Source organism: Dermacentor albipictus, chromosome 3 (genome assembly GCF_038994185.2).
Source record: "Dermacentor albipictus isolate Rhodes 1998 colony chromosome 3, USDA_Dalb.pri_finalv2, whole genome shotgun sequence".
Classification (NCBI taxonomy): Eukaryota; Metazoa; Arthropoda; class Arachnida; order Ixodida; family Ixodidae; genus Dermacentor; species Dermacentor albipictus.
The window spans coordinates 150,737,137-150,761,651 of record NC_091823.1 but is presented as its reverse complement, the minus strand read 5'-3'; the positions used below and the strand labels follow the sequence as shown (position 1 = coordinate 150,761,651).

At 47.9% G+C, this 24,515-nt stretch overlaps 1 protein-coding gene across 1 annotated transcript in view; it reads left to right on the top strand.

Annotated features, from left to right (window-relative positions):
* Window positions 1-24,515, top strand: part of LOC139057767 (uncharacterized) — a 72,011-nt gene that overhangs the window by 28,626 nt on the left and 18,870 nt on the right. Inside the window, exons 5-6 of the mRNA XM_070536521.1 lie at window positions 887-966; window positions 13,590-13,809. Of these exons, the coding sequence (XP_070392622.1) occupies window positions 887-966; window positions 13,590-13,809 (300 nt within the window). The remainder of the gene's footprint in view (window positions 1-886; window positions 967-13,589; window positions 13,810-24,515) is intronic.

Here is a 24,515-nt window from a genome sequence, read left to right as displayed (position 1 = left end):
AAAAACTTCTCTTCAGCTTTACTGGTCACTTCAATGTGAGGGCATCCCGCTACAGTACCGATCGCTCAAAGAAGCTGGTGAAATTATGAGCCGTACCATTGCCTAAGTCATGCAGAAAGCAAGAACCAGAAGCATATAAACTACTAATCTGATTAATTTTACCTCTCCTGAATATTTATTCGAATTGGCGCAGGTGATAACTTTCTTAACACTTTCGCTAAACCAATGTTAAGCATCTGTTTCATTCGCGAATAAGCATATCTACTTTTCTTATAAAGAGTTTTCAAAGATGCTTTCATGCTTACTTCACATATCTGGCTGGCCAACAAACGTCCAGAAAGGTTTGATATGGCTTGATTTTTATAGCCAGGATTGACAACTAAAAACATCTTTTTTTGTGCATTTTTCTTTCAGCTTTCCTCCCATCTCGTTAGTTTCGGTTCGTTGCTCAGATCATGTCACTCATATGCTACTGCTAAAAATCATTTGAGAGCGAGCGCAATTTGAGTTCTAAATGCCGGCCTCACAACCACATCTGCTACGAATTTTTAAAAATTTTATATTGTGAAATTTTTACATGTTACAAAAACACTTCAATTTGCCTACAAAGATGTTCTGGACAAGTTGACTAAGAATATTCTTGTGCTTTTCCTAAACAACTATTTTTTCTAGTAGGCATCCTGCCCTAAAAGGCAGCACAATGGATGATTCAAGTTCCTATTTATGGATTCAGTGGATGCTACAGTGCAGCTTTCATTGTCGCATAATCTTGCAACAGTTGGTCCGGCGTAGTACTCAAAGTTAATTGCCGTTTTATTAAGTTCGTTCTCTAAATGTGCTGTCCCCATTGACATCTTTACAAGAAATCTTTATGCTATATTTACAGGATCCGTTTTTGACCCACTTTGTTTTGATGGAAGTCGGTACAGTAGCACACTACACCGGGGTATACAGCGGCAAGAGCGAGTGAGTGCTTATGTGTGCATAAATGTTTTAATTTGCGACCACCGGTGTTTTGTGAATGTCGTCATTTACGCTATAATAGACGGATAATTGGCGCCAGTGGGGCTTAGTATTAAGAACTGGTGCTAAGGTAACCTGATTATACATTGTCCCGCCTCATCATTAGCTCCTGAGCCATGTTCTCAAGTAACTTGTATTGTCTTGTTGCAAAATTTAGTTGCCTTTTTTTTAGCCTCTGAGCGTAATTTTATACAGCCTTGCTTCGAACTTGGGAATAATGCGCCGCTCACATAGATTTCCTGCACTTGAGTGATCAATTTACTCACAGCGCCCATGCAAACTTCCCGCGTACATTATTTCTAACTAATAGGCATAAATGAAAAAAGTATTTTAGAATATTTATGCGCACCGCTGTGAACTATAAGCGAATCAGATTTCGTGAAAACTAACCAGCCCGTAATGCCCTGTCAGTGACATGCGACACTTTGAACTGTTGCAGAAAGCTAGGTTTCTTCTTCTGCTGCTGCGGCTAGGTTTATATTAGCAATGAACAGCCATATTATTCTATATGACAAAACCTCGAGCAAATACAGTTAACCCCCGTTCACACAAAACTGTAAAAACAGTAAAACATTTAGATAAGCAGAGTATCTAAGAAGCGAAATCTTGAAAGTAAAATCCGGTTGGTCACGCATGAACCCTTTCCAATATAGGCCTAGCAATATTTTCGTGAGCTGTCCCGTACGTCTTCACCAGAGACTGCCATGGGGCGAAAACAGCACGCTAGAGACATAGTCAAGATGACTGACTCTAATACAATACTTGATGCCAATCATCCAAGAATAACCGTTTTTTGATATCCAAAAATCTAACACTGCTACTATGCATCATGACGAATTCCGCATAATTTAGCTTCGAGAACCGAAACTACCGAAGAGAGCAGTTGCCATACCTTTAACAGCCGCCCGCGAGTCAAGAGGCATTTACACCTCCCCGTCGCATGAGCACGAAGTGAGCGCCCTGTTCCAGCTGTGATCTCACTGAAACGCGTGGGCTGGCGAGCTGTCTTCTTTCGGCACAGCGAGTAGGCTGATCACGGCCGACCACGTTGCTATTCCCCATGGGCTTTCGCAGTGCGAGCCGCAGCTAGTCCAGCGCCGGGAACGTGAATACATCAATCGGTCACGTTAGTTTTCTTGCCATCCAAAGTTAACCATGGACGCAAGATTTTTCGTTTGATGGGGCATAATAAGTTTTGTCTTAAAGTGGCCCTGAGCAACCCCTCGAGCATGGTGAAATAACAAAGTCCGCAGGTAGCATGCACCGCTGCGAACTTCTCAGCCAAGTGTTGGTGGTGCTCGCAAGCGGATCGCGAAGTCACCTTTCTCTCAAACGCCCTGTTTTTGACAGAAAGCGCTGTGCACACTTCCTTCTTGATGCTTTTATTACTCATCCCCTTAGACTGCTGCTATTGGCCGATAGCTGACATCGCGCTGCAGTCGGCTACATGGCGTACATGCAGCCGCGGCCGCAGGGTGCTGCCCCGGGTCCACTGGTCAGGCGCACTGCATCTCGATGAGCTAATGGTCAGCGCGTCGTAGGCACAAAAGGCGGAAGTCGTGGCATCTCCAAAATCAAATTTGAACTGCCCGCCAGCGTGACATTTAGAAGGCAGAGAATTGTGGGCACGCCTCACTGCGCCGTAGACTTCGCAGTCCAACGCATTGAAGTAGGAACTGGAAGCGCAGCGGAGGCCGTGTTTGATTGCGAGTAAATTCGCTTCTACTGAACGCATAGAAGTACTTCTTGCGGAAAAGTGTTTCTGAAATAGCCTACATACAATTGAAATGCCTTTGTCCACTTCGATAAAATGTGGCTCAGGGCCCCTTTAAAGGAATCCGACTTATAGGCATAATAAAATCGTAGCGCGCAGCTGAGCAAGTGCGCGAGTGGTGATAGAAAGAAGGGGGCGAGATAAGCACGGCGGGGAGGGGGGGGGGGCCAAGGGGGCGTGGACCAGCGTAGCGACTGGCTTGGCTAGGAGGCTGCCGTGGAGTACAATGTTGACAAACATTTAAGTTTACCTGCGCAATTTGAAAATGCAAGCATGAGCACTTGCTTGTTTAAGTTATCACCTTAAGCTAAAAGTGCACCTTAATCAACCTTGCCATTATTTGTACCAACATTTATCCGCCCTAATTTAACTTATTCCACCAAAACTTATTTATTCCACTTGAATCCTGCTTCATCCTCCTTGCCCTATTTTGCACCGCCCTTAATCCACTTCAATCCACCTTGCTCTTGCCTGAATGAATTCAATCCACCTTATTCCACTCTAATCCACCATAACCTACTTTAATCCACTTTAATACACCTTGACTCTCATCGCTGTGATTCGCACCACCCTTAATCCACTGTAGTCCAACTCATTCCACCTTGCCCAATCTTGTACGACTTTAAGCCACCGTAATCCACTTTTGTTCACCGTGTGAATTCGCAGTCTGAGCCGCAGAATGCGCAGTGCCGGGAACGTGACGTCATCACTTGGTCACGTGGGATTTGTTACTATCGGGTGACAAAGCTCGGATGCCAGACACCGGATTTTTGCATCATGGGGCATATCGGGCTTTCGCCTTCGAAAAAAGTTAGTGCAAGCGACAGTGTCGACACCACGCGGTTGGCCCTTTTCTGGTAGCCGCTATCGCGTTGCGCTACTGCAGACAAATTTGCGGAATCGATCCTCGACCGCGGCGACCGCAACTGAATGGGTGCGAAACGCAAAAGCGCTCATGTTGTTCGGTTTAGTTGGAAAGCAGAGAACCCCACGGGGTTCAAATAAATGCGACATTCCCCACTGCGGCATGCTTTACACTATGTGCTGGTTTGCGCACTATAAATGCAAGAATTCAATTGAATTTTATTAGGCCGCTTTCGTGGATGTGCTGATGACTATTAGTTTTAAAACAATTTGGTACCTGTAAGGGCCCTAACACTCACTCCGTACTCGACTACGATCGAGTGATTTGTTTCCCACCTTCGCTGCTCTCCGCTCTCATATCCACCAGCGTCCTTCTCTGGAAGATGGTACGTCAGAAATGTAACATTGGCACTGTTCTCTTGTTTAAAACATATTAAACCTGCGCCACATATTCAACCAATACTCATCCATATATCCAACAATCTAAAGCTTTTTGCCCTAGTTAGGGGATGTACCGTTGTCGTCGCGCGGTGTTATGACAAGCCCGAAAAAACTTGGTTGCTCTTTTTAGGATACAAGGAGTAACTTAGCCGGCATTAAATTAAGCTTTATTCGTTATGTTGCTATGAAGCAGGATATTTTAGGAAAAACGACCGCACTAATGAGTGCGTATAGTAAAATATGGCCCGCAGCAAAACATTTGCGGGTAATTTCCAACTAAAGAAAGCAAGAAAATAACTTGTTTCCGAGCAACGCCCACGCTGCTCTTGTGGATTCACATGCTGGCAATTAATCATTGTGATTTTAGACATATGTGGTGACGCAGATAAGAATGGCGAGCCAAGTGGGGCGCCCGGAGCCGGAACCATGGGGCGCCTTAAGCAAGTTCATCCTTGGCTTTCGCAAAATAGTTTGAACGTCACTTGAAGAAATAATTTCCTGGCGCAGGAAAATTAGCTATACTTGGTCTTGTTTCTCCAAAGCAAGGCTTACTTACGACTGAGTTTAGGTTCAAGCTTTGGCCAAATTTTAGAAGCCGATGACGCTAACGGTACTGCGTACATCTGTCCGCGTTTACTGCTGCTGCTGTTCTTGCCGCTTTGTTCAAAATTTAGTATCTGTTGCTACACACTTCGACAAATGTTTGCCCGTGAGTGATTTTTCTTTGCCTGGGCAGAAAAGTATGACGCTCCGTTCAATACCTAATTTAGGGGCGTTATAACGTAAACCTATTCCAAACCTTTCTATTGCAATTCTGCAATCAGTCCTCCATTATTGGAGAAAAGATTTTCAGGCCACCCCCCCCCCCACTTCGCCTGTCTCTCACACGACGTCACAAAAACCGCGGTAACGCCTCATCTGATATGATGCCTGATGACTGATTATGCGTGATTAGCCCGAACGAAAGAAAAATAATTATTTCTCATTCAATGCCTTTTTCGTCATAATACTCTGCCAGTTGATCAAACGTTTTCGGGCTGCGTCCACATCGTCTATCTTCACGCGACGTCACAAAACGACGAGAACTCATAGCGTCAAAGTGACGTGTAGGCGTTAAGGACTCATTATTATGCCAAACAAAACTGTTTTTTTTTCTGAATACCCGGAGGCTGCCCTGTTTCGAAAATAATAGAAGATGGCTGCCCACCGATTGCTCTGGCGCTAGATACTGGGGCGGCCGCGGAGCATGGATTTATCTGCGTAAGATAAACATTTTGCCGTGCTACTGTAACGTTATCGTGCTCTTTTGGCAGGTATGAGACATCACTTCGCCAACTATTCTTTGCTTAGGATGCGTCCTGGCGGAATTTTTACCGTTCCGTTGCACGCCACCACGATTTTCGACCATCCGCCGTAGGCTAAGTAAAAGGGAAGCGTATTATGACAGACGCCGGCACCACCCTCTTTAGCAGGATATCCACTTTCACTGCTCCGGCTCGGCCTCATCGAATCCCTCTTCAATTGAGTATGCGCCTCGCCTCTTGACAGCCAATTCGATAAAGAAATCTGCTCAATGTAGGCAATGCTATTCGCTTTTAAAGGAAAAAAGAAAGTGACCTCCTGAGAAGCTGGAGTGCGTTCCATTGGGCTTCTCATAAAATTCTGAGGGCTATCGCCCGATGCTTGCATTGGTGGTTATGGAAGTTTTAAGTCAAGAGATTGGAATAAAACAGATTGTAATAAGTTTACGTTATATGACCCCAGTTCTCCACGCAACATTAATCACTGCTGAAATTCAAACTGACCACAGCAGCGTCGGTCACGCCGGAGTAATGGCGCAGCGTGAACATATGTTGGAGGAATACTTTTTTGTCGACCCGCAGTGCACTTTAATAGGGCTGAAGCAAGTGATGCCATGACCAAAATTAAGTGATTAGCCCGCTATTTTTGTCCAGCGAATTTGAGTCTACATTTACAGCTGGCATTTTAAAGCGATATAAATTATGCGGACGCTCGGCGCTGTTGCGTATTCGGCGGATAAACGACCGCCTGTTGTCGAGGAACAATCTACAGGCACCAAAGCCCGGAAGGCAATGCGAGCTTGATCTCGTGGAACACGCTTTTTGGGCGGTTCCTGGCTAATCACAGAAGAGTGCACATAAAAAGTAATACTAGTTCCGTTCAATGTGGCAGTTGCAACCATGAACAGAAAGGAAGCACCAGAAATGGAATAGCTCCGCCAAAGCAAAGAAGATCAACAGGCATTCATGTGGCTGAAACTTCTAAGTCAACTGTAGAGGACGAGCAGCAAACTGTAGGATTGGAATGTTCCGCAGCGCATGCCAGTTGAAACACTTTTGTTTGTTGTAAAATAGTCCTTGCCTGAGCTTGTTTGCTTCACATAGCAAGAACGATTTCCCGAAAAAAGCACTCAGAAATACACAACGACCTACATTGTTGCTGTACGTCGCTGGGTTATCAAGTGAATATCGAAATTCTTTTTTGACATTTTTTATACCATTTTGCAACCAATGGTGCTGTTTTCCTTGTCACGCCGATAATACGTTTACTTAGGGATATAGACCGTTCTTACAACTTAGCCTGTCTCTTTCTTTTCTTCGTAGGTCTGATGGTCAACAGATGGTCATGATGGCTCGGCTTCCGCAATGATCATAACATTGAAATTTGCGCGAAAATTCCTCTTTGCACTTTTCTAAACCCTTGATGTGGTGTATTTTCATGCGCAATAGTAATGATGAAAAGTCAGATGTCCGGCGGGAGCTGCCTTCCAGAGATTCTGCTTGTGCTGTTATCTCGTCAAGCAGACACCAGCTTGTTTGGTATATGCGCATCATCAGTCACATGGGTAAAGGCATACCAAAGATTACCGTTCTTTTCAGGTAATGCATTGAATGCTGGGGTTTACGTGCCAAAACAACAATTTGATTTTGAGGCACGCCATAGTGGGGATTCTCGAATAATTTCGACCACAATGAAAACTTAAACGTGCTCCCAACGCACCAGATAGCGGCGATTTTGCATTTAGCGCACATCAAAATGCTGTCGCCGAGGCCAAGACTCGATAATCATAACAGCTAAGCAACCTCGGCGGCTAATGTCAGGCAGTTTACTCCTCGCGGTTCTTTGTGCATTGTTCATTTTTTCTGCCATCGCTGACTAGTGCATACATTGAACACGCCTTGTTTGATCTTTAACACACCATACCGTGACGCCTTTTCTCCCAGATATGTTCTTTACTTCGTCGGTTAGGCTTGTACAGTCGCACGCTGTGTGGGCGCCCACACGGTGCCCCAGGCTGAAAGCGCCCCAAGATTACACAGCAGCGCCGACATACTAAAGTTTGATTCCATTGATACCAGTAATCGGAATATTATTTATTGTAGGTCGGCGTGGGTGTGCTGTTTTAGGCCTCCTGAACTACAGACACCATGTCGCAGCTCATATTGCGCGCGACTGTGCATACGGCACAATGGCAACTTTCTTTGTTGTCTGTCTAGCGTCTACTTCCTGTCGGAGCCTGCTGTTCCAGCGTCTCGAATTCTTATGCAGTGCTTCAGCCACAGCTATAAACAGGCCTTTGGGAGTAATTAGCGCTATTGAGCCTGGTGATCTGGTGAATGTAATTTTATTCTATACTCGATGACACCACTCATTTAGAAGGGCTTGTATAACAATCGTCCCGATGGCTCGATGGCCCTTACCTTCGAAGAGAAACACAGTTCAAGCAGCACGAGACGCGCTCATGCAACGATTTCCTGCCATACAACCTCCACCATTCAGAGAGTGTTAAACGAGCCACCTTGACAACGGTTTGGCATAGTTTCTCCCACTTCTTGGGGGCCATGAAACCTTTGAAAACTACGTGGGAGAACTAGGCAAAATCTGCAACCTATTCGCTGATAAAAGGCAAGGCTGCCACAACAAATTCAACGACGACTATGATACTCCGTATTGCTATATTGGAGCGCAGCTCTGTACGTGTTTTCTCCTTGAGCTATACTGAGTGGCACGGACAATATCCATCGTGCAGCAATTTTGTAACGGAGTGGAATATTCAGCAACTTCCTCGCTTGTAAGAAGATCGCGAGAGGCAGATTATGAGTGACGCATGGGCGCGATTCCGAGCAGCCGCCGAAGACAGACCTCTCCTTATACAGTGCTTTGTACCCATATGTGATATTAGTATACCTACTCGCCGTATGCCTTATTGATGGCGTCATCGCTGAACAGATGTGGCGCGTTACACAGGCGTCATCTTGAAGAGATCGCCGCCACAGAACACGTCTTGCGCGGCACTACGGTTTTCTCCTCACGCTTTCGCCACGCCCACTGTCTCCGCTTTCCTCCTTGCGCTCTCTTTGTTATCGTCGTTTTTCCTCCCAGGGTGCGCTCCATGCTCGCTCTCTCATCATTCGCTGTGCTCTTTTGCTCGGTGACCGCGAAGGACACCTAGGGACAGCGTCGTTTCACACAGGAACGGGAGGCAAAGACCTGCGCTTTAGAATATATTACGGCACAACACATCTCGCGACGACTGTCGACGGTCAGGCGAATAGCAGTCGAGGAATGTAGCTACAGACAACATTCCTGAAGCCACGTTTCTTTGACACGTGTAGTGGTGCTTTTGAGATCTCTATTGCTTCGACTATATGACACATAGTCGGATATTGTCCCACTATGTTTCGGCAGTAACTTGCCAAGGTCGCACATGTACAGGCTCGTCCACTCTTAGGGTGAACACGGCTCACCGTGGCGGCGCTCCGCGGGGCGCCAGTGCGTCCGGCGCGGCGGCGCACCGAAGCGAAGCGGCGCAGGCGCACACGGACAAAGGGGAGGTGCCTCGCGTCGTCTGCTACACCGCTGGAGCGCAACGCCGCCTGCTTTGCTGTACACTTCGCTAGACCCAGGTGACTGAGTGCCCGAGGCGGCATTGCGGTAAGGCGTACTTCACTAACTTTTGCATTTTCCAGCTGGTTCCGTCTACAGCTTGTGAACAGCCTGCTTAATCAATATACATAAACAGAAGCAAGCGTCTCACCACATAAGTCACTTAGCATGTTTTTCATATGTGCTGAGGGTAAAAATAGTCATTTTTTCGCGCTCTTTATTAGGCTGGGGCCCTCTTATTTTACTTTCACAGCACTTGGTGTAGTGCATACCGAGAAACCTATTAGGCGCGCTCTTGGTTGGAGTCATCATGTGATGAGCCTAGCGCGCCGTTTCGCGCATGTCTTGATGCTAGAACGAATGTGCTTAATTGACTTAAGAAAACGACCGAAACCCGCTATAAATTTCGCAGAAAGTTAGAGAGCGATTGTTCAATCACGCATCATCATGTTCGCCATGGATTTTACCATTAAGGAGGGCAATACTATTACTTCGACAACAACTAAGAAGTGATATCCGCTGTTTCGCACTCTCTTATTGACGCTATAATGTCGCTGGTAGGAGAGCATGGAGTGCTTACGCGATGTAAAAAAGTGCTCTCCCCGGCATAGCAACTGATTTGGCACCCATTTTTACTCCCCCTTTTCATCTTTCTACATCCCATAAAAAAAACTAAATTTATTTTTGCTGTCACAGCTTGTGTAAAATCACCGAAGCGGTGCCGGTCCTCTGACGGCTACCTGATGCGAGATGTTGCATTCTCATTTTGAGGAACCATCGGTCAATTATTTGATTACATTGATTAGGTGAAGTAAAACATATGGCGCCGACGTTTTTTTTTTGTTTTTGTTTTCTCCTTGGAATCAATGCACGCCGCATGCGAATGCTGTTTCCGTCCGTTTCGAATAGGTAATTAAAGTGGGAAATCTATAATCGACATGTCTGTTTTCTAGTTTAAATTACGTCTTGCCGGGTAATTAAGTCGTTATTCGCTTCTATTTCATTTCAGTACTTCCTCAGAATGGGCCAAATGCATGTTCTCACTAGCATATAATAATTTGCTAATTGTGCGGTATACGTCCCGAAGCGACACATGGAGTTACGCCATAGAGGTGGGCATCGGATAAATTTGAGATTAGGAGGAATTTATTTCTTTTTTGGGGGGGGGGGTGTAGGCGGGGGCGGGGCTGGGCTGAATAGGTAAAACCCAAATATGAATACGGCACAGGAACCCTTGCCGCGGACAAGCGATGCTGTTGCCGTCGTAGGGAAGTGGCCGGTCCGTGTGTTGGACGAAGGCGGCCACGACATTTAAACCGACGGTCATGAGGCCGGCATGGTGTCTGCCCACAGCATGCCGGTGGTCGGCAAACGGACTCGCCGTTTGTAAACGCTAAGCCCGGCCCAAGCCAGATTGCTTTGTTAAGGCCAGTCTAATTTTTATCTGACCATGGGCGTCAGCCCGATCAACCGCTGAGCCCCCCCCCCCCCCCCCTTTCTTTGCGTAGGTCATGCTACCCCATCCTAGCTTAATATGATGATGTGGTGCATCCAACAACTACTCAACTGGGTGACTGGTCACTCAGGAGTTACAGATTCTGGGATGACTCGCCAAATCGAAAGACACCAGAGGTGCTTCCATTAAACGCATTTCCATCGACTTGCATGATGAATCGCATTTTGTTCGGTTGCTGGTTGCCATGGCACTTCGGCAATAAAAACGCTGTAACAGTGCAGGATAATTTCATTTCCCCGGTGTGCTTTGGAAACTAGCCATGTCGCTGGTACTGGAAAAAGAAAGACGACGCACTGTAGATCTGTGCCTACAAAACTATTCTCAACGCGTTATATCGGAGATGACAAAAAGGCCACTGAAAACTGTGAATAGAATCGTCCAGGCTTAAAAGTAGGATGGAAGAATTGCGGATGCTCCCCGTAAACCCGGCAAAGAGTGACCATTGTTGCAGCGGCTGCTGCAAACCCGACCTCCACCATTGGAGAAATTAAGAACAGCTTCAGGCTGAGTGACGTCCCTGACACGACTATCAAGCGTCGCCTCTAGGCCCCAGCCTAATTAAGAACGCGAAGAAAATGGCTGTATTTTTACCCTCATCACTTATAAAAAACATGCTAAGTGATTTATGTGGTGAGATTCTTGTTTCTGTTTATGTATATTGATTAAGCAGGCTGTTCACAAGCTGTAGACGGAATCAGCTGGAAAATGCAAAAGTTAGTGAAGTACGCCTTCCCGCAATGCCGCGTCGGTCACTCAGTCACTAGCGAAGTGTACAGCAAAGCAAGAGGTGGTGCGCTCCAGCGCTGTAGCAGACGACGCGAAGCACCTCCCCTGGGTCCGTGTGCGCCTGCGCTGCTTCGCTTCGATGCGCCGCCGCACCGGACGCATCGAAGCCACGGTGAGCCGTGTTCACCCTAAGAGTGGACGAGCCTGTACATAAAGGATTGAAGACGCCTGTATGACGCTGACACTGTGACGATGATATGAAGATGAAGGAATGATATCTACGGAACAACAAAGGCATATAACGACATTAAGATGCCGAGTTTGGAAATACGACAATAGTATAAGCATAAAAGCTTGACTATGACGGCATGAGGACAATTATACGATGATAACTCTATCACAGCGATGACGTGATGATCACTGCATGACAAGAGGAAGAAGCGGGAACGACGAGGGTGGCACAACCAAGACGGCATGATGACGAAGGCATGACAATGGATGCGTAATAGCGTCTGTGTGACGACGACTAAAGATGACGATGGAATGACAATGGTGGCATATCGCGATTGAATGGCGACAGCATGATTGCGACATAATGACGAGCAAGGATGACACATCGACGGAGGTAGTGTGATGGTGACGGCATGTCGATAATTGGATGATGATACAGAATTGATGACAACGATGAAATGACAGCGTGACGACGATGGCACGACGACAAATCTATCACGACGACAGCATGACTAAAGCCGAATGTCGAAATGAAAACAACAAAGACCACTACTGCATTCCGTTGACGGTATGGCAACGAAAGCATGACGACGACTCCATGACGACGGTGCAGTGACGATGACATGAAAACGGCATGACGCAATGGCAGGACGACGTGCGTATATTGACAATAGCGTTTTGATGACTGCCTCTCAACACCTTTATGGCGATGATCGCGAGACGACGAGAGCATAACGAGAGTCGTAGGTCGAATCTAGATTGACGAGCATGGAACATCAGCGACGGCATTACGACGATGTTCTCACAATGGAACCTTGGTAGCGATTTCCTGAATATGACGGCAGGACAAGGCCAGTATAATCGCAATAGAATGGCGACAGCATACGAGTGCAATACAATGACGAAGAAAGATTGACGTTTATGGAGCGTGGAAGGCGGTATGACGGTGATGGCATGGTGAAATTTGGATGACGTTACTGAAGCGATGACAATAATAAAACAGCAGCGTGACGACGGGGCATGGCAACTACTGTGTCACGAAGATGGCGTGATTACGACGGGATCATGACGACATTCGGATGACGGAGCAGAGAGCACGTCACCATCCAATAGCCCAAGCTGTTAAACGATTGGAACCCTGGGTCTTAGTAGAAGGCAGGACGACGACAGCTTAGCGAAAGTGAGATAACGAAGCGCAAATGACGACAGCTAAGCGACCACGACTACATCACTACCCGAAGCACATACATTGTGGACCATGCCGGCGCATAACTTGGGCCACAGGATCGGCGAAAAATGACAGATAGATAGATAGATAGATAGATAGATAGATAGATAGATAGATAGATAGATAGATAGATAGATAGATAGATAGATAGATAGATAGATAGATAGATAGATAGATAGATAGATAGGTTTTAAACTGCGGAAGTAGGCAAAGAATGCTGTTTGAATTAAAACTTGACGCGTTATGTATCCTGCAAAGAAGGCGTTGTTTACCAGAGGACACTATAGTGCGGTGGACACTAAAAAGGCCGAACACGGCCTTGTCGGAACGACAGGATTACGTGCGTGATACATGCTGGGTTTTCGGATACATGCCTGGGCTTTCGCTACCCAAGAGATCGGTTCTCGTGTTTTTCGCAATGGCCTGCGTTTTCGTGGAGATCCGCTGCATTAATCACCTGACGTTCAGTAGATATGCTGAGATCCCAAGCTTTTTCCGGGAACTTCATTTCCGCGATTCGACCGCCTCGGCTAATAAATAATACTGAGCTGCACAGGCGTGCTAATATCTCACTGCGCTCTCCTTAGTGATATTTCATAGAGGTGTAGATACAGAAATGCAAGACCTAAATGCAATGAGCTCTTTGAGGCACAGGCAAATAGCGTGTAAAGCCGCCGTATAAGCCTCCACGTTGGTACAATGTGTCTTCTTGTATTGTAATAACTGTCTTTTGATATGTTTTTCTGTCGCATGAAATAAGGTAGTTCATTGTAAATGTGTGTTTTTGTCATATTGCACGGATACCCTACATACCTGCATTTCTTACTTTCTCCCTGCTCAAAAGGGCTGGCCTTCTTTCTATCATTCTTATTTTACAGAGTTACAGTCATGGCTGTGGGCAAAAGGCTAGACATGGGAAGGCCCAGTCACTCTGGCGTGACTATCAGGATCTCGATAAGGATGACACTCGACGCCTACATATTTTTCCCCGACTACGGTTCCGAGCCGGTCGTGGCAGAATATGACAATCTCGTGTCGACTGGCGACCAATACGCACCGAGATTCTCGAAGAATTTCAGCGTGAGACAAGTTCATATGGTGAGTATCCGTATTACCTGAATGCTGGTTTTTAAAAGTGAAACCTTCAGCAGCTGCTCCCATAATAGGTTGTTTACATTGGACAGAATAGCCAGGTTTTCCCGCTCCATTTGAAGTATTACAAAGGACCATACAATTTGCGTAACTTTTTTGGAATGTTCATATTTGACAAATTATTGCAACCCGTAAGGTATGTTTTTCGTAAAACCATTTAGAGTATGTTTGACATACAATCAACATAAGGCGGTGCGAGTAATAGGAAAGAATTAATGGTATCAGCGCCACTAGAGTTCGCAAATATGATTTTTGTGCTTGAAATAACAGGTCATGTCTGACTTCGAACTCGACGAAACATGGGTTGGCTGATTAGCAATGGTGGCTCACGGTAACTATACAAATGGGGCAGCGCAGAGTTACGTGGGTTCGGCCATTTGGAAGTAAAATAAACACATTGTCAAGGCAAATATAAAGAAAGACTGATAGAATACATGAAAAGGAAAGGGTGACTACTCTGGAGAAATATCTGCGCCAAAGCCACGGACACGTAATAAGAGATTAAGAAAGTTAGGAACCAACTGGAGTGAAACTGTAAATACAAACAGAAGCACGGAGTCCTGAAGAAAAAAATCGTGAACCATTCAACTAGGTAAAGAGCGCTGCCCAGCGAAGCTGTTTTTTCCACGACACGCACGTGACACATATTTGCAACAAAGGAAATAACTCAATTTTGGTCTCCATGGCTGGTCATTGTGACGAAAGGTACGCACACTGAATGTTTCATTCTGATTGCTGCTCTGTATCTTGTATGCGTGATGAAAAAATAATTTAAGCACTGTTCCCTTCACTTTGCTTTGGGCTTGTAGCAGCTCGCTTACGGGGCTGTGAACGAGCGAGGGACGAAGAATCTTAATTAGGAATGCCTGAAACACAATTAGCCTTCCCCTCTAAGGGAGGCGTCATCGTTGCGCGGCCACGACGTCTTCCCGGCGTGTGGCGCCTCTGTGCCCCGCCTGTGGGCGCACTACCCCCTTCGGTCGACCGCACCTGCCCCTCTTTTGGGGTGGCAGCCTCCCTCCAGTTTCGCTCGGTCGTTGCCTTTTGAGGGCCGCCGAGATCTGCTGGAGGGCCTGGGCTTGGACCTCATGATCGTCGCACCTCGTTGCGGCCTCGATCCACCGTGGGATGGTTGTCATCGCTGTAGATTCCTGACGTTTCTTGCAAGAGTCCCAAAGAAGGTGAGTTGCAGTGGCTCTTTCCTTTCGGCACACACAACAGAGGTAAGTCACACAACACTTGGATACATGTGTCTAATCAGCACCGGGGTAAATAACCATACCGTATGAAGTTGTCGATATAACACCGCTTCCTCACGGGTGAAGCCCGGATGAGGTGGCCGCATAGTCTCTCTCTAGTCTGCGCCACTTCACAATTTCGTTGTAGAAGGTCAGCCTCTCCTTGGTTTCCCATCATCACGATGGGTCGTCCGCAGTAGCAGCGGCATGATTGGTTATTCCTCGCGCCGCCGCGTTCACCGTCTCGTTGTGGTTTTTGTTGCCGCTATCCGACACATCGCTGCCCATGTGCGTCGGAAACCCCTTTATCACGACGCACCTATTTTCACTCGCGAGATTGACAGCACGCAACACATGTGAGGCGTCACCAGACACCCTTGCTCTGGCGTAATTTCTCACTGCCGTCCTGGAATCACGGAGCACAACGGTGCACTCGGAGTCGGCGATGGCGAGGGCGATGGCCACCTCTTTGGTTCTATGCGCCAACCGAATCTGCACACTCACCGCAGTTCTCGTTTCACCAGTCGATGCCCCTACCACTGCTGCGGCGAACGCTTTTCTGTCATCTGGATACTCTGTCGCGCCCAAAAACACGGCAGTGCGTCTTTGGAATGGAGATCGATGAGCGCCTTGGCCCTCGCTGCCCACCGCTCTTTGTGGAACGCAGAGTTCATGTTGCTTGGCACCGCACATATCTGTAACCGTCTGCTAATTGCGTCTGGTACAGGAGCTCCTATATTTTCCGGTCCCCCTTCCTTTGGCCCCAGGCCTAGGTCACGTAGCACTTGTCTACCGGCTCTTGTTCCCGATTGCCGCGCGACCTGCGTGGTCCTCTGCGCCTCAGCGATTTCTTCCAGGGCGCTTGTCGGCGCTTGTCGGAACGTGTCGGTGCTTGTGCAATCGAGGAGTCTGAGTGCTGCCTCGTACGCCTTGCGTATGAGCGCATTGATCTTATTTGGCTCCCATTGCCTCCAGTTATGGAAAGCAGCCACTTATGCAATGTGGGGCTTATAGTGAAGTATTCCACTAGCCGGGTGAGGCTTTCTTCTTTCATGCCTGCTGTTCTGTGTGACACCCTCTTGACGAAGCGAATGGCCGTGCTGACATTTGCCGCGAGATGGTTGGCCGTCTTACTGTTTACTTGTTTGCGCTAGCATCCCCAGCACTCGGATTTTCTCGACATCTGGGAACGTGTGACCGGCTCTCGTCTTGGTCTTTATTGTCCCTTGCTCCCTCGTAGGTTGATTGCCTTTCGTCTTCCTAGCTGCTCATTTCGGTGGAATTATCAACAGCTCAGATTTGCTTGGGGAGCAGACAAGCCTAAATCCGTCCAGCTGCTCCTTGACAGCGTCAACAGCTTCTTGCAATGTACTCTCGATGTGTCCGTCGCTTCCCCCTGGGACCCAGAACGTTATGTTGTCGATACAGATGGTGTGTCACGCCCCCGCGACTTGCGAGAGCCGCTCGGCCGTGCCTATCATTACAAGGTTGAAAAGTAATGGCAAGATGACCGAGCCCTGGGGGGTCCTGAAACTGCCGAGCTTCTTGTTTTGGAGCCGCAGGTCACCGGCGATGATCTCTGTGGTCTACTCCATCAAAAAATCCTTGATGCACGCATATGTTCTCTTGGCCATATTTAGCCGTCAGACCTGGACCATGGTCGCAGAGTGTCCCACCTTATCCAAAGGGCTCTGCAGGTCCAAACGCCAGATGGCTCGCTTGTCTTTCGTGGTGGTAGTGTCATCGAGGGCTTCATTTTCCAGTTGTAACACGGCGTCCAGAGTTCCCAGCTTGTTTCGGAACCCGATGGAAGTGTTTGGGTGAAGCCTCGAATCTTCCAGGTACCTCCAACGTTTTGCCCACACGGGCACAAGCGAGATCAGCTGGAGGTTCTCAATGTTTGGTGGCTTGCCCGGCTTGGGAATCAAGATGGTCTGGGCTGCTTTCCACTGCCGGGGTAGCAAGCCGGCTCACCAGCAAATGTTGAAGTATGCCATGAAGTTCTCGATGGCCGCTTCGCTAAACTGTTTCAGCGCTCTGTTCCTAACCCGGTCAGGACCAGCGGCGCACTTGCTGTTGAGAAAGCGCAGGGTAACCCTTACTTCCCATACTTCAATGTCTCGATCTAGCCACTCGTTTGCTTCGCCTTGGTAGTACTTGTCATCGAAGCGTTTCTTCACTTCGTCTACCTCGTGCTCGGTTAGCGTCCTGTGGACGATCTTGGCCAAGTTGTGGTGTTGGTGAGACTTGGTGGTGGTCGTATCCAAAAGAAATCGCACTAACTTGACACCGTGCATCTGGTCGTCCGCTGCGTTCCAAACATCATTCAATTGTTGAGTGCATAGCGCTCTGCTTTGGGACTCAATCTCGCGTTTGAGTTCGGCGACCTTCTTGCGTAGCTTTCTGTTTTTCCGCTGCATCTTCCACCTCGACAGGATGGACTGCTTGGCCACGATGAGGTGGGCCAGACGGCCGTCGATCCTGTGGACTCGCTCGTCCGTCTCGTCTTCCTTGGTGGCATCCTCTACCTTGTTTACAATCTTCGTCGACCACTCCTTTATGTTTGCAATTACCTTCTTCTCCTCGGATAACAACCCTCGAAACGCGCTACAATTCGAAAGTATGTTTCCGAAAGTTTCTGCCGACTTCTTCGTTGCCACCGAGCGGGACAGCGACTTCCACAATGTAATGATCGCTGCCCAACTCGTGCTCCGTGTATCGCCATTCAAAGTCCGCCGTGACGCTGCCGTTACCCTAGACGAAAGTGAGATCGTCCGCTGCGTCTCGGGTGATCGAGTTCCCGATTCTTGTAGGGTATGCTGGGTCGGTGACTAGATTTAGTCGCAAGGCGGTAGCATCTTGCATCAAGTCCCTGCCCGTTGTCAATGCTTTCTGGTAACCGCAGGCTTGATTCGGCGCCTCAAGGTCCCCGCAGGTTACCAGGCTGCTGTCGGGCCGCGTGATGTTGCACTCTGTGTAACAGTGCTTTGAATTTCTGCTTTCTGTGTGATGGGCTACTGTACACGCTTATCAGAAAAGTGCTTTCCTTCTGCTTTTTTTCCGGTAACCACCTCTACCATGGCGTGCTCAATTGTGCTTTTGTTGAACAACTCGTGCTCGACGTACGTGATTCCTTTTCTCACCACGGGGCAAATTCCTTTGCCGTTACTGCCGGCCGCCGCCCGCAGGCTTGGAGGGCACTTGTTTTAAGAGTTGCTGAAGTACAGCCTTTTTCTCAGCAAAACCGTTGCTATTCCAATGCCAGAGCAGGAAGCCTTCCACTGTTGTTGTGGTTTAGGTGGTTGATGCCCTATCCATGTTTATTAAAAGTCACCCATTTGCGTTGACAAATTCTGTACTGTCGTAGCTAATTTCTGGCACGTCTGTTCAATTGCTATTACACGGTCTGTGATTTTCTTGGGGAACGTCGCGCGAATACACTCTTCAAAGCGGTTCAGCCTATCTTCAAGGTTGTCTACCCTATCGCGGAATCTACGCCCTTTGAGATTCAATTGCCATTCTCTTGGGCGCCGGACCCGCAGCGGCCGCGTTCTCTGTGCTCGGGTTCACCGGTACTTCTGGTTGATCCTCGGTCATGGCCATCTGCTGTGTTGTTGGCGATAACTGCTGTTCTTGCTGCTGCTGTAGCTAGACGGCCAGCATCCTCTTGATATCTGCCAATTTCTTACTGATCTTATTGAGCGTCGCCTTTAGCTCAATGTTCTTCCGCAACGCCTCATTTGCTTCTCCAAGCACCTTCATCGCCTGACTTTTTTCTTTAGATTTGATTCCTCCACTTTGCAAGGTCGGTGACTGCTGCTGCTGTCGCTGCTGCTGTTGCTGCTGCTCTCTCTTGGCTACCCCTGACTTTACTGCGTCTGCCCAGCCGACTCTATCTTTGGATTGGGATTGGCGGTGGCGGCTCATGCTTCTGTTTCGGCTTTCGCTGTTCTCCAAGCGCGATCGTGACTCATGGCGACCAGCTGTTCCGCTCGCTCATCTGACGTCAGCAATGGTGGAAACTCTCTGCGCGCAAGATGTTGCTGTACGCGCTGTTCCGCCATCTTGCGCTCCAACTGCCTTTTGGTTACTACGTAGGGAGTTTTATATTTGTTGTGCATTTTCTATTGGCCGTTAGGTGCTGTCCCCTACAGAGCTTGCATTTAGGGTTACACTCGTGGCCATCGACAGCGTTGTTGGCCCCACAGTCGAAGCACACTTTCAAATTCGAGTTAGGACAGACATCTCGTCTGTGGCCTACTTTGCCGCACTCTTTGCACACATCGAAATGCTTTTGGTAGAGACTGGACCTTGTTAACGCATTGTCATAACATACATAATTTGGAACCTTTCGGCCTTCAAAAACTACTATTACGGTAGGCAAATTACCAATTCGTTACGCCGCTCTGGCTAATGGATTTCTTTAGTTAACAATGTTCCGGTCAATGTCCTCCGTGTATCTTCGATGGCAATGCCTGAAATGGTCCCCTTGACCGTATCATATGGTGTGGTTTGGTACGCGGCTACTCCGTGTATCTTGTCTCCGATGCGGATGACTTGAATCTTGGCATAGGACAACGCACGCCTCTTATCGGGTGTACGCACCACATTAATATTCTGGCGTAGGTTGGGGCAGAACATATCCGCCGCACCGTCTTCCCTTGAAATCCTCACCGCCGCCATGATGGCCGACTCAACAATCCCTGTCTGCGTTCGTGCGATGTTGAGGCCTCCCCGTGGTCTCACAATCACTCTGGTGTCTTCTCTTGCAGCACGTCTGGCATCCTAGCTGCCCTTGTCGTCGATGCGATCACTTTTCTGTTGAAGTGGTCTCTCGGTTTAGGCCTGACTGGCGACTGGCGGAGCGCTCGCTCACCGGGGCAGTTATGCGCTGACTTACTTGCCACCCGCCGATAACATTGTGGAAATCCTCAGGAGAAATCTCTTCCTATTGCACCGCGACGCACGTCTGACCGTGGCCAGGACTCGACGTCGTCGGAGGCGTTGCCGTCTCCATCTCAGACGCCATGTCGCATGGTTTCGCACCGGGAGCACGCTGAATGCCGGCGGCCATGGAGCAAGCCAAGGCTAAGGTCACCACCACACCGACGCCGGCAATCATGTTCCAGAAAATGGGGAAATGCTTGCCTTACACCGAAAATTCGTTTTTGGGCGATTCATAGCGCCTTCACACATACACTGGCAACAACAAAACTGCGATTTGAGTCACAAGGCTCTACAAAATCGGTCACTGAATACGCATGCAAGAGTAGCGTTCAACTAGATAATCATGAGCCATTTCATTTATTGCTTGCTTACGGGCCTGATGTGATAACGTGAAACACTAAGCAATCCTCCACAATCTATAAGACACAAACTGCGGAACCCGAACCTACCAATACGTACATGATTTTCTCAATGATTGCACGGCTACGGCGGGTATCTCCAACATCCGAAGCGACAAGTTCGAAATGCCCAACTAAAGAACTCCACAAGGTTCAGTCATTTCACCTTTTCTGTTCCAACTCGCCATGATTAGGCTCACAGAGCAACTCGATGACATCTAAGGTTTAAGCCATGCAATATACGCCGACGACATAACGTTATGGGCAAAAGCGTCCACAACCGGCCAACAGCAAACTGCCCTCCAAGAGGGAACCGATTAGGCAGAACAGTACCTCTCAATATGCGGTTTCCAGAGCGCCCCCGAAAAATCACAGCTGCTTATCCTCAAGGCAAGGACCCGGGGAGGACTTTCCCGGGTCCGGGAAATTTCACTTTCAATAGTCACTAGAACTTACCTTTTACTTTCGAATCCAACCAATTTCATTAAGATACGTCCAGTGGTTACTCAGAAAAACACTTTGCGTTTTAAATGTACTTGAATAGGCCGCGTCTGCGTTGGGCCCGAGCTATAGCTTCCTCTAGGGCTTCGCTGTAAAAAAAAATAATAATAAAAGAAAAAAAAACAACCTCAGCCGTCAATATCGCCGCCCCAGACTTCGTCACGATGGCACCCAGCAAGGCTTCATAAGCAACTACCAAGCTGTTCACTTTCGTTATCTTTCTTCCCTCGGAGGCAGCACATTGCCTTGATGCCAGCAACGAGCTACATCTGCACCATCATTGCATTATGCATCCCTTCTTCGACCAAGCAAGCTTTCGGCGGCACACGTTCTCCGCTATATTGACATTAAAACTTTAAACTGCTTGCCTTCGAAAAAACAGCGTGCATAAAATCGAAAGCGGACTCGCCACTATGAACATGCTCAAGGGGCCATACTATTGACGACAGCATCACAAAAGACTAGGTGCGGTCAGCTTGACTTTACAGGATTGCAAGGATTGACTGACGGGCTAGTTGGTTCATTATCGTAGAAATAACAGCGCTTCAAGTTGTTAGCGCAGTGTGTGTGTGTGGTTACGCCTTGGTGTCGCGTCTTGAAGCGCTGTTCTTTCCGTGACTTTATATATGTCCTTTTTCTGCGTCAGTTACGCCTTCCAAGAGCGTTTACTTGCAAAGTTTTTGTTCGCATGGCCCTTACACAAGCATGCTTCATGGAAATTTTTTCACTCGGCTTGAAAATCTCGAGTACGGGCTCTAAACTCCTCATTTTCTTAAGCCAAGCAATATCAATTAGTGAAAATCTTAGTAACTTAGCTTGTGTTTGTAATCTAATTACACGCCCAACTTCTCAACTTACTCCGCATCCAGAGGTTGCCGCTCTGAACACTCAAATGATAAAATGATGTCACCATTATTTGTATTGGTGTAAAAGTTTTATTTGGTGCAGTTAAAAGTAGCCGGCATACTGCTGGGGCTGTAGGCTTCTTAAAAAGCCAGTGCGAAAGCTCGGACAGGTTATCTTGACGCAAATCAACTAGATGAGCTTAAGCACATGTGACCAACCATGCACTTCTGCCTTTACAACCGATTCTCCTACACTGTATAAAAGGAGCACCTGAGTGCTACGCTACATCACACAAGGTGTGCGAAAACAATTTGCGCGCTCCGGATTAGATTCCTGGGCGTTTGTGGCATCAGGCTCGGTTTCCTGGCATCATCAGGAATAAAAACAGCTGCCTGTGGAAAAGCATTGAATACATCTGCAGTACTTTAAATCTAATGGATCAGCGTGGACATGTACACTCGCCCACTGAATATTACGGGGTGCGCGAGCTCGTGGCGAAACGACCCACCTCCCCTTCTAGCGGCGCACCCGTTGTCGAGACCGACGCCGGCACGCATGCGCGCCACGCCGCGACTGCAAGTGGGCATGTTTCCGCGCTTCCTCCTTGCGCTCTGGCGATATCCGAACGTGTTCACGACGTGTCCATCTTGCGATTGGCGCTGTGGCGGCTTCGACGGGCGAAACTTCGCTTATACAACAAAAATGAAGAGTTCATTTTCGTCTTGCCTCTCTCCTTCTATAGAGCGCGTTTTCTGCTGTGCTCGTCTGCGGGAGAACACCCCGTTCGTAAAAGAAACCAACAACGAAGACTGGACACGAAAGTGTGCAGCGCGAAAAAAAATTGTTGCGTTCGACACCGGGCCCTATGCGTCAGCGCTTGTGACTCGACAAAAAGCAGCCGATGCGGCGCGCGCAGGCTCTTGCTTCCAAACACGTTTTATACAGTTTTGCCCTTGGAAGCCGCCACAGTGCCAATCGCAAGAGGGCCATCTCGCGGCTACACGCGGAAATCGCGGGCACGCAAGGAGGAAGCGCGGAAACATGCCCACTTGCAGTCTCGGAAGGACGCGCATGCGCGCAGGCGTCGGTCTCGACACCAGGTGTGCGCCGCTAGAAGGGGAGGAGGGTCGTTTCGCCACGCGCTCGCGCACCCCGCACTATTTTGAGGGCGAGTGTACGTTATAACAAAAAGTACTGAAGTATTAGGATGAGAGTTTCGCTGCATGTATTTGGGCTGTCTAATGTTAAGTAATAAGGGAATACATCTACTTAGGGCAGGTAGTGACGGCAGATCCGGATCACGAGACAGAAATAATCAGAAGAATAAGAATAGGCTGGGGTGCGTTTGGCAGGCGTTCTCAGATCATGAACAGCAGGTTGCCATTATCCCTCAAGAGGAAAGTGTATAATAGCTGCGTCTTACCAGTACTCACCTACGGGGCAGAAACCTGGAAGCTTACGAAAAGGGTTCTGCTCAAATTGAGGATGACGCAACGAGCTATGGAAAGAAGAAAAATAGGTGTAACGTTAAGGGATAAGAAAAGAGCAGATTGGATAAGGGAACAAACGCGAGTTAATGACATCTTAGTTGAAATCAAGAAAAAGAAATGGGCATGGGCAGGACATGTAATGAGGAGGGAGGATAACCGATGGTCATTAAGGGTTACGGACTGGATCCCAAGGGAAGGGAAGCGTAGCAGGGGGCGGTAGAAAGTCAGGTGGGCGGATGAGATTAAGAAGTTTGCAGGGACGGCATGGCCACAATTAGTACATGACCGGGGTTGTTGGAGAAGTATGGGAGAGGCCTTTGCCCTGCAGTGGGCGTAACCAGGCTGATGATGATGATGATGATGATGATGATGATGATGATGATGATGATGAATGTTAAGGTCCAAAGAAAAAAATACTGTGAGTTTGTGAAATTATTGCTGACCTTAAATATGAGCTAAGACACAGTAATCGTGGTGGAACTGGCCTCTGGTCTACAGGGCTACGTTGAAGTCCGAAATGCTGGCTTGATAAATACATGTAATTGGCAATTGTTTAGCTCTCTAAATTTTGGTATGTCGCAACCACTGTGCGATTTTGGGTGCCCTTTTTACCATAAGCACTGTTTCAGCTAATAGTTAAAGCAACTCTATATTATGTTTTTTTTTTTTGCTGGGGGGATAGGGAGCTTTCTTTAGCATTTAACTACTGTTGCAAGGTTATCGGTTAGCTGAAAACGCGCCCGCATGTGTTTCTGATATCATGTATGTTGTTACGGATTCACTAGCGAAAGAGCACTATCTTATCAGATCACGCGTGAAGCAAATACTGGCATACATTCTCCATCACATGCGACTACCCGAGATTGTGCTGCAATGTACGGGCATTCCAATCTGATGAGCCGATGCCTTTACCCGTAGATCAGACTCAGGGGGAACACTACGTTGCGTCCAGCCATCGTTGTGCTTTGAGAGTTTTCCAGGGCAAGCTGACCTTATAATGAGGTATACTCGTGAATCACTGTTTTGGAAGCGTTTTCTTCTTCACATCACTACAAAGTGACAGTATATAGGTGGTAGCTTAAGGGTTAGCGTGCCCAGCACCCAAATGTAGAATGTTACAAATACATGGGTTCGAATCCCGATGATTTGTTTGTGAAGGCCGCATTCTGTGCTCTCTGGTGACGGCGAAGCTCAGAATGAGGTGGCAGCCTGACGACAACAGTCGCCGTCAA